The sequence below is a fragment of the Strix aluco genome, chromosome 7 (genome assembly GCF_031877795.1).
Source record: "Strix aluco isolate bStrAlu1 chromosome 7, bStrAlu1.hap1, whole genome shotgun sequence".
Taxonomy (NCBI): domain Eukaryota; kingdom Metazoa; phylum Chordata; class Aves; order Strigiformes; family Strigidae; genus Strix; species Strix aluco.
This window is the reverse complement of record NC_133937.1, coordinates 32710577-32721878: the sequence shown is the minus strand read 5'-3', so window position 1 is coordinate 32721878 and position 11302 is coordinate 32710577. Positions and strand designations below refer to the sequence as shown.

At 38.3% G+C, this 11302-nt stretch overlaps 1 protein-coding gene across 1 annotated transcript in view; it reads right to left on the bottom strand.

Moving 5' to 3' along the window:
• Positions 1-5725: 5725 nt before the first annotated feature.
• The window catches only part of TRUB1 (TruB pseudouridine synthase family member 1), a 28856-nt gene continuing 23279 nt past the window's right edge, over positions 5726-11302 (bottom strand). The window contains 5 exon segments of the mRNA XM_074831349.1: positions 5726-6073; positions 6075-6277; positions 7617-7673; positions 8788-8927; positions 10213-10285. Coding sequence (XP_074687450.1) covers positions 6029-6073; positions 6075-6277; positions 7617-7673; positions 8788-8927; positions 10213-10285 — 518 coding nt within the window. The 3' untranslated portion in view covers positions 5726-6028.

Here is an 11302-nt window from a genome sequence, read left to right as displayed (position 1 = left end):
GAACATACCACTCACAAAATAGTAAGTTCTGCTAAGGATTTACAGCAATTCAATATAAGCAAAACAAAACACTGCCTTTTGAAGGGCATCATAGAAGACTATCTTTTCAACTGCTGAAATGAAAATAAATGCCTTTTTTCACATCAGCATACAGTAACAACCTCTCATGCATTTCCACATAAAAGCTTCTTAAGCTCTGAAATGGTATATTTAAGCTAATTGTTTTACATGCTAAAATAAACAGAAAAGGTAGTAAAAATTGTGTCCTTTCTCTTTACCTCTTCTCCATTAGAATGCTTAATGTATTTTCTTACATGATTACCTAAAATGAGTTAATCTATTTCAAAACTGCAACAAAATATGCATCTACCTCTTGCCATTCCTTTTCTACCCCCCTGCTTTTAAGCTGTAAAATCATGTTCTGAAGCCACTAAAAGTAGCGTGACATCTGTGAAATGATGTATTTTGTTTTTAATGGATGCACTCAGCTGCAGATTTGACTTTGAAGCACTTAATCCTAAAATATCCAAAATAATCCTATGTCCCAGAGAAATGGCACTAAAGCATTCAGAACTATGTCTTTCTTCTGAAAGGGGCAGGGTAAGAAACAGACCAGACACACCTCATCCTTTCCAGTCCTACTTTGTTACCAGCTTTCCTGTCCCTCCAGAAGCTACACATGATTTTTGCTCCATGCTATCCCAAGGCCCACGTGTACCTGGAAAGAAATTCAAGAGAGGATGAGAGTTTTAGGATGAACCATCTCAAACAGTAGAGAAGTTAATAGGGTGCAAAGTAAAAAGGCCAGGCACAGAGCTATAACCCCAGATGAATACAACTGGTAAGAGGAAGGCTATTTTGGGTCTATAGTACAAATTCTGTTGCCTCATTTCTTGTCCTACTCATTCTCAGTTACTGTTAACTTCTGGGGGAAGCCACACAAGCCCTTTTACAGCCCAGTATTTGAGCATAGGATCATTTCAGCACCCACAACACACAGAGCAATGTGACATGGAAAAGTTGGGGAGAGGCTGCCACTTTGATTTAATCCTATTTGAGCTAGAGGTGAGGACGGAAGAGGATTAAAGTCCAAGACATTCACACCCATAACAAAAACATCAGGCTTTTCTCAGGCAGCCATGCTAATACTTTCTCTGAGCCATGGCAGTGTCTCCAATACTTCCCCAAAAACAGAATTGGAAAAAAATATGGTTTTCTTCTTGCAATGTAGTCCATTTTTTGTCCTGATCACTGAAACCATCCGCTCCCAATTACCAGCTCCTTGCTTTGCCTGTTTAACACCTATATGATCTTAGCAGCTGACCTCAGAGACAGGAAGAAAAGATATGGCATCACATCACCCAGAGTGGAGACATAACCGTCCGGATGATAAACCTGCTTGTTTGACATGCTCTTAAGTATTGGTGATTTACTTAATCAGGTCTCACAAAGAAGCAAATTAATCCCATGGCTATTAGAAACAATGAGTGCTTTTTAACAGGGACAGTAATTTTGCCCAGGCTGGCTGAATGCAGTCACTGTCTCTACCACTTCCCTCTGGTTGTATGTTGTGGTCACACTCCCACGTACACACACATGCGCTCACGCTTTGTCTCTGTAAGACCTTTTTAATAAAATTAATACTGTTGCCAACCGATTCCTTGACTCTCACGAGCAAACAGAATGACCCTAACCATTAAAGTCTCAGAACCATTCATGCCCAGAATAACAACTTCACCATCTATTACACTAAAAAATAAAATCCTAAGGTATCCCAAAAGCTGAAGAGTTATTCGCTGTTTGACTTTTTTTCATCTAGTAAACACATACATCAAAAATAAAACTGCAGGGTAAGATGCTAAATGCTTAGTTATTGATGAAAGCACTCCTAGATTATTTTGCTAATGGCTCAGACTTGATTAATATGAAAAAAAAGAGCCTATTGATTTTGCTTAAAAAACATTAAAAAGTGCTCAACACACTGGCAGCAGAAATATATTATGAAGTGCACAGAAAAACTACCATTTAAATAAGGAAGAAAGAGAGCTAGCCAGGCAGAGACATTAGGAGGAGATAAATTATGAAGCCCTTGCCAATCTCACTGAAGCAGCACCAGCACTGGAGGCAGAGTCAGGGCCAGACTATGGTAGCACATGACTAGGGACTAAAGGTTGCAAATCCAAATTCAAGACAGACAATATTCAGCTCAAAAATCAGGACATGCTTTTCTACCAGGAATTTCCCCATGAACAATGCTCGTTAAAATGAGACAAATCTTTCAGTCTGTGTCACAGATATATTTTAAATGGTAAATCAAAGAGACATGCATATTTTCTGGCCAGAGTACCATAAAATTCCTATTAACTACCATTTGCCTGAGCTGAGCACTCAGTACTAACTCTTCTACTAGTCTCAGAAACATTGTATACACACTTTCCTCTCACTCTAAATAGCCGATAATGTGGAGCTATCACGACTGTCAGTTTTCAAGATCCAGTATCACTGGGTATTTTGTTCTGGAAAAAACTACATGTGGATATAGCACAATTCTGAAGTCTGGTATCTCAGGGACATGCATGTTAATAAGAATAAATAAGTTAAAAAGAGTATTTCCCTAGGTTCCCATGGGAACACAGCACTTACTTCCAGATCTGGATAGTTTCAAGATACTGAGTTATTAAAACATATCTAAAAAAGCTATTCCTAGATTTTTCAGTGGCTTCCCGGTTACTATTCATTGGGACTAATGGCTGAAGGGGCAGAGACCCATTAAAGCACAGGGGTACCTAGGAAAGAGCACGCAAGTGAGGGCAAGCACCTAGGAAAGACACTGGGAAGTAGCCAGAGAAGTCTCAATGTTTGAAAAGATAGCTCCACTGTTTGGGGCTGGAATGGGACTGACACTCATCAGTATCAGTCATAAAACAAGCTGTTATTGTGTAATTTGTTCATGACATTACACACTCTTTACACTGTGTCTTCTAAGAACACCTATCTGCTGTCTGCCACAGTTTTGTGTGCTACCCAGCCATTTACGATTACAACCAAACATATTTGCTTGTAAGTGAAATAGTTTCTGTAGTTCAGTACAAGTTATATGGGGAGAAATTTGTCATTAATTTGAGATAAAGAAGTTCTGCCTTCATTTCTGAAGGTGACAGAACCTGGCATTGGGGAAGAGGAATCCCAGGAAAAAAAAAAAACCAGCCAGAGCTGGTGAAGGTCTCTCTACTTGCTGCAGAGGAATAAAAGCATTGAGGGAAGTTGCAATTGTAAATTGAGAGATACCTCCAGTCTTTAGAAACACTATCTGCACACCTTATGCAGATACAACTACATTCCTTCTGTCCCTAGGCTTCCACATGCATTAGGACTTGCAGCCTAAACCAAAATTTGCTGATGTCAAGAGAATGCTTTCTTTTGACTGCAATTTCACGTCCCTCAAGTGACTAGACTATGGAACAGATTCCATCTTCTCAGGATCACAGATCTGTTAGCAATAATTACAACAGACCAGTTGCAAGCTAACCTAAAAGCTGATTAAAATGTAATTCTTTTGAAATTAAAAATATCAGGGGGTCTTACACAGAATAGCAAGAAAGCCATGGTGAGCATTAAACAAACAGATGAGATAAAAAAAATGTGCTAGACACTTATAACACTGTATACAAATGTACCCTATTAATAGAAAGATTTCTCAATTGCACTGATTTTTAAAGAAAAAAATCCCTGTAGATGAAACAAGTAGACTAATAGAATTATATCTACTGGCCTATTTTTATAAAAGCAGAAAGATAAATAAAATGAGAACTTAATCTAGAAGACCACAGGGATAACATAAATTAGGTTCTTGGAAAAACAGAGATTTAGACAATATGAGAAGTTGTGTTTCAATCAAAATCTTTGATCATTCAAGATAAGTACACTGAAAAATGAGATTTTCTGCTTTATTTGGTTTCTTTAGGAAATAATGTCTTTCTTTTCTGTTTCTATCCAAAGTACCAAAAAACCCACCCTGAAGAGAAACAACTAAAATCTCCCACTGTTCTCTTACTGAACACAACTCTATTCTCCCATCTGAAATCAAAATTTCTTACAATGGTTACTTCCTCCACACTGTACATTAAATATGCTGCAGCTACAGCACTCTAACATTTCAATTAGCTTGTGATATTTTCAATATTTCCCTTAAGTTCTTTATCAGAATACACAAAAGAAGAAAACTATTTATTTACTGAACAATAAAATACAAACTCTATCCTCCCTCTAAAAAAAAGCTTCATTAATCTTGCATAGACTTCAGTTTCTTATTGTATAGAAAACAAAAAACCCTATAGATGTCTGGAAAGGTATCCTGCAATGAGAAACTTCAGGTTATTTATTTCATTGCTTAGATTGAAAGTAAAGTTGGAACTTGATCATTTCATGTAATACCTGCACACAGAGAAATTGCTTTTCGTAAGGTGCAAAGACAAAGACATAAAATGCTGCATGTGGAGATTCAAGACAAGTTGGAGTAAAACACAACTTCTTTTAAGCAATAGAGGTAATTAGCTATCAGGATAACTTACCATGGAAAGTAGCAAGTCCATTAACAGAGTCATAAAAATCAAACTTGCTTGTCTCTCTGTAAACGATAAACCCTAATATAAGCACAAAATGTTAGCTTTCCAGCATTCAGTCACTCAGAGTAAGAGACAAGTCCCTGTATGCCAGAACCAAAACTCGAAGGTGTAGGAGTTGTACAAAGCCACAGCAGGCCACTTGGCCAGCTGCAGCATAAAACTGTAACAGCAGCCAGGCCATTCCTCTTAGGTGACAGTTCAGTGACAATTTCAAAAGCAGGGCTTTCTCTCAGGTATCACTCACATGTTTCAAGTACTCTTCAGGTTCCTCACTATGACAAGAGGAAAACAGACCCGCCACTAACTCGTATGGGGACACACAGGGAAGTAAGGCCTTTTAGGATAGTCTGTTACAGACATGGAAACAAACTAGGGTGCTTTTTTAGCATTCTCAAACCACTGTCATTTAGTCATTCTGAAAATCCCAAGGGCAGCAGAGGTGAGAAATAATCAGTGCAATCAAATTCTGTTGACTACACGAACAGGCTCTTACTGCCCCAGTGAATTAAAATGGCTTCAGCAAGGATCCTTGATGGTGGATCCCTCTGTTGCCCATACAATTAGTCAGGCCCAAATCAGTCAAAGCCCAGAAGCACATCAGCCTTCTACCCAATCCAAGGAAACAGCTCAAGCAATACACAGATGGCAAAAATAAATTCCATAAGCCCTATGAAGTGCGTAACAGTTAACTATGCTTTAAACTACAGATGGTCACCAACTGGGACACTGTACCAGAACAAGGTACGTACACCTGTAACTATGACCACACTTTTCAGAGTACTTGTTATCAAACTATTATCTCCTGGGATTGCTTATACTTAAAACTATTCACTTACACTGATATTTCAGACTTAAAGTAAAATATTAGCATCTACATTTAATGCATTCTGGATAACATTTGACTGAAAGAACAACTTGCATAGGAAAACCTACAGTAAAATGGACATATCCTGAAATGGATTTCAAGAAAGCTAATTGCCACACCACATTCTTGTATCCTTCAAGGTATGACAGTCTTGTCACCATGGTATTTCAGGGTTTGATTACCAGCTATTAAAAAAAAAAAAAAAAAGACTTTTTTTGAGCACATTTATCAAGCCTTAATGTTTATGATTTTTTTATTGAGGAATTTGTAACAACAGCTGTATTCTTTATTCTCTTCTGAATTCTACAAATTCTGTAAAAGTTTATGAAGATTTGACATCAGTGGCAGACCCATTTACAGTGTACAAGAAGGAAAATAAACAGGTCAGGAAACAGCAAGGGCTGGATATTTTCAGTGCATGTTCTAAGCCCAGGAAAGAAAAGAACCATTTTCTTGCACTGCAGTTTGTCACCCTCCCAGTACAGACTTGTAGATTTACACAGGAGGCAAGACAATCCCAATCCAATCTTAAAATGTCTCAATCATTCAGTCTTCTTCCTTGACCCAACTTATCACTTCTCTTCACAGCTCACAGCAGTTTCACCAGGATGCTCTGTCTTCAGTTTTTTATGAGGTGGCTCTGCCGGGAGAAGAGATGTGCAATGCTCTAAGGATCGTGCAATTTCATCAATTGTCCATTTGTCTTCATAAAGGGCATGCTCCTCTAGCGTAAACGGCCCTTGTTTGGTTCGGGTCAGCTCTTGCATAGTGGCACAGGTAGAGAGTTCTACAGCGGAGGACAAAAGAGTATTTAGAATAAGTGCACAGTCAAGTTTAACTATTTGCAATTCATTTAAAATGTATTTTCACTTGTAGCCTTCTACATTATTCTGCTTTGTTTGAAAATGAAGTTCAAGAAGATTTATCACTCATTTATACCTTCTTAAATTTGAGCCAAGGAATTCCTTTCATTTCAATAGATTTCCAGTGTAGTAAAGAGTTCAAAATCTGACAGAAAGTTGTCAAAAGGTTTTCCAGATTTAAATCAGAATGAAAAGAGAGAAAATAATGACCTAAGATACATTCTGTATTCATAAGTGACTTAGAAGACCATGTATTATTTTTCCATGGATTTGAGGCCTTAGCACGTCTTGCTTTCAAGAAGGACTTTTGACATTTTTATCCTGTGCCACCTATCAGGATAATATAAACTAAAATAAGGAAAAATAAAAAATAGTAACAAATGCTCTGCTACGGTAAATAAATACCAGTAGGACAGAATTACATAATGAGGAGCTACAAAACATAACAGCAACCAGAGCTGACTTGTAAGTGCATCCTTTCTGATGTTGGAAGATTTTTACTGCATTTTAAATTTTTGAAAAGGAACCAGCTGAGGACAGCCTTCATCTTGGTTTGTCATTAAAGGACTAAACAGAAGCCACTATGCTCAGAAGGCAGTAACAGAAAGAGAATCTTTGACTTGCCTAAGCACAAATAACAACATTGAAATTCATAGGGTTATCCCACATTGCTTGCTTTCTTGATCTGCAAATGTATCATTTAAAAAAAAAAAAATGAAATGGATTATCTGTTCTCCATCATGCAGTTTGATACATATAGAGCACAAGACAAATAACCCTGTGGGAAAGCCAAACCATTCACAGTTCAGGTAAAGGAGAAAGAAAACACTAGAAAAATCATCACAAATGTAGAAGTCTTTCCAGCAGAAAGGGTTTATTATGTGCATGGTAATGTTCTGCGCAATCTGTTTTCAAAATGTTTATTCAAAATAATGTTTAAAAAGACAGTACCTTTCTTCTTCTTCTCATCCTTAAATCTGAGTTAGCTTTAACATATGGAGGAGGAAAGAAAAAAATCCCCACCTTGCCTTGTATTATCTTGCTCAGCGCTATTACTTGCTCCATTTCTGGTAATTATTTAGCCTTCATTTCCCCATGCTCCCAAGGAAAATACCTTAGTATATAAAACCAAGTGATAGCACTACAAATCTGCAAAATAGTAAGTACACAGGTCTAGCTACCGGAGATACACAAAATGACAGATTTTTTTCCATAAACAGACACATTCATCCCTTAAAGTGTCATGGGTTTTTTCATGCCTACCTTTGCCAATGTCACTGACCAGGCTCCTGACATAAAAGCCACCACCACATTCGACATCTGGAATGTTAATAGTGACATGGTAAATTGCTAGTGCAATGTGAAATCTACTTTACGTAGAAACCATGCCCCCACATAAATGTAAAAATGCGCTAAGCAAACAACCCAGTGATAAAATATTTATAGGATGCAACATCAATTATTCATCCTGTAACATATGTGCGGGTGAGATTGCTAAGCTAGACAGGAGGGAAAGCAAATACAATGGCAACTGAACTAACTCACTAGAAATTAAGTACTTGCTGTGGTATGTTAATAAATGCCTCAGTCCTATTCATTTTGAAGGTTTCAGAAGGTGGTTTCATATTTCTAATGATGAAAACAAGTTATTTCAAGCACAGTCTGAACTATCGATGCGTTTAAGATACTGCACACAGGCAGCTCCGATAAAATTTTAAAATTCACCTTTAACTTTTCCCTGTTCTCTCAGCCCTTCCCTTCCCTCTCTGCCAGATCAGCTGCTAGTCACCCCTACTTTAGTAAGGGCTGCAGTAACACAGCACTGAGTTCTGTCACTCGTACCCGCTCATCATATAACATCTGGTCCAGAGGACTACGGGTCAACTAGGCAGCTGATCAATGCAAGACATTATCCTGACCTCACAGTAACATCAAACATTTATAGCAGTCTTTTTGGTTTATTTATTAATGTGCTTCTTAACGCACTACCCAAGTTTCTTCATGTATGACAAAAGGAAGGATAAAATCCTGCCTCCTGAACTGAGAGAGGCCTGACAGTAACTGATACTGGTCCTTGCTGCACCCTGGGAGAGATGCCAGCAGGCCTGGGCGTCTGGGCAAAAGAATGGGCAAAGTGAAGCAAGCAGACCTGAGAAAGGAGTGAGCTAGAGGTTACAAAATTACGGACAGATGCAAATAATCCCCCAACCAGCCTCTCAGAATTTTCCATCACAGAAAGATTACATATAATCAGCTTAATTTAAAATCAAAATACGGTGCTTTTACTGCAAAGTGAAAGTCTCTGCACATGGGCTTACACCAGAATAAGTAGCTGAGGGAAATGAAACCCATTTCACTTCTTTATTCTCATTCTGAGTGTAAATAAGCACCAGCAAGCTGGGAGCATCACTACGTAATAATCTTTGGCCTTTACCCAGTGTGAACAGCGGTGGCTGGAAGTGTTGGAGAGAGAGGCTGTACACTCTCACTGGCCGAGCAGGCTTTGCTTCAACTGCCTCTCCTCTCTTCATCAGAGTTGATAGCCTTTCTCCATCCTTCTTCAAAGCAGAATAGCTGACCAGATGACAGAGCATGAAAACAGATGTCATACGGTTGTAATAGAACAAGCTTCCCATCCTCCAGATCCTGTTAATATTGTACTACAGTAGCATAAATTTTACCATTCTAATCCTCTCCAAGTGCTCACGAAAAAATCAAACCACTGGCAAGTGCTTCTGAAATCTCTTGGACATAGAATCATCTCATTCACTAGTAGCTATATAAACTGGAAAACAAGAGATGGTCCTGTATTTATCTCTTGCCGTATAGATTTAAAAGCGTTTCATCACTTAATTTGTAGTTTATGAAAACAAAGGGTTACTATAAGCGGTACGAAACTTGCAGCTGCGTCTAACGTTCTCTTTCTTCAAAGTCTGCAGGGTGTACTCTGTTTCAGTGTTATGTTGAGCTGAGCACTGAGGCTGCTCAGGCAACTCCTGTAATTCTGCCTTGCACCTTTACTTGCTTCCCACCAGGGTCCTCCCTGAACAGCAACTGCCAAGTTATGTAGCCTTGTTCTAGGGTGTTTAGGGGACCACTATAAAAAAAAAAAAAAAAAAAATTCACTGATTACATGAAACTTTACCCAAAGCTCCAACTTTGGTCTTGTCAGAACGATGACCACAGAAAAACCAAAAATGATCTTGCTCAAATTAGCAGAAGGCAATTTGAAACAGGTCACATGAAGCAGAACACCTACTGAATTACTGACCTTACAGTGCTCATGTTGGAATCACAGTAACTGATCCATTGCAAATGCAAAGCAAAGCATGTTAGCTTAAATCACCATAAAAGCCATCTGTCACAAGCTAAGTGTTTGCACATTGCCAGCTACTATGGCTCACCTGACGAAGAAATTTGCTAAGCTACGGAAACTCAGTCACTAATCACTCATTCATACCCTAAGTTTTCAGGAACTAATTTGAGGTCATTTAAGGCACTTCCACACAAATGTCAGTAAGCCTCCTCTTACCCTGCAACTAAAATTAAAGACTCGCAGCTTTGCTTTCTAACTGGAAGACAGGATAGAAGCCCCCAAGCCCTGTAAAGCTATTTAAGACTGCTTTGCTACTCCACATTTACCATTAAAAAAAAAAAAAGAACAGACTCCACGTTACCATTTGTGCTCGATGTTCAAATGGGCATGACCTGCAGCTGCAAATGTTAAAATCCTAAGTTCGCCTTGCCTCTACCCTCTTGCCAAAATGTGTCTTTTTATTTCTGAGAGAACTGACTTCTGTTGGCAAGTCCCAACAGCTGAACACAACTGCCAAGAGAATCTGAATGTTGTGGAACTTACAGTGGAGGAACCTGCATTATGTCCCCTGTGAACTTCTGCAGCACGTTTTCAAGATCTCCTTTTGTTACCTGGTCTGTAGAAAGAAAACAGTAAGTATGTTAGCATTGATTACTCACATGGCACTAATGACATCAATCACGTTCTGCAAACAGATACAAAGAAGAGTTCCCTCTCATATGAATTTAGACTGGGTGAAAAACACCAAAGAAAACAGATAAAAACCAGAATGTAGGTAGGAGTGTGAATTATCACAGAGTGTGGAACAAACTGTCCAAGGTGATTAAGACAGTCTGGTTGCCTTCAGAAGGGCAGAAATCTGAATATACAGTTTGCTTTTGCAATTTCTCTCTCCTGGAACTGCAAATTAATTTTTATTGGGAACTATGCAATAACTACAAAATTTGTCCTAGTCTAATTTTTGTTAAAGGACCAAAAAGAGTAAGATGTTCATCTAACCTTGGCAACTTCTCTTTAAGAGTACCTAACTGCAGGGAAAAATACAACAGATTATTAGAGAACAAAAGCATCATGGATTTTTTTTTCTAGTGAAGAAAAAAGACTGCATCTGGAACAACACATCAAATTTCTGTATCAAACAACTAACCTGCAAATGCACACCAGGGTATTGTTATATATTAAGTAAGGCAATTTTACTGAAGAAATCCTGTAAAAGAAAGATAGCTGCTTTAGGCAATCTACTCTCTTTCTAGAGTACACATACAAATCTGCCTGACTTTTATTAGAAGGCTATAACCTAAGTAACTGATTGCACTGGTCCTTTGAAATACTATTCAATAGAGATGACATTCATCCCTAATTTGTTTAGAGAGCACAAACGTAAGGTGCATTTCTACTGTCTAGGACTTGACTAGTCCCGTGTCTCCTAAGTTATATGCTAGGTCAAAAGCATCCTGGAACATAAACCAACGAAATTTATTTATTGATCTTTCATTATGTTTTGGAACAGATCTTTACTTCCAAACCTTACAAACTAGGACCTTTACTTCCAAACCTTACAAAACAGATGTACTTCACGCTGTAAGTAAAAGAAGAGGTTTCTTTCCACATCAGTTTTGGATGATGGCAATGT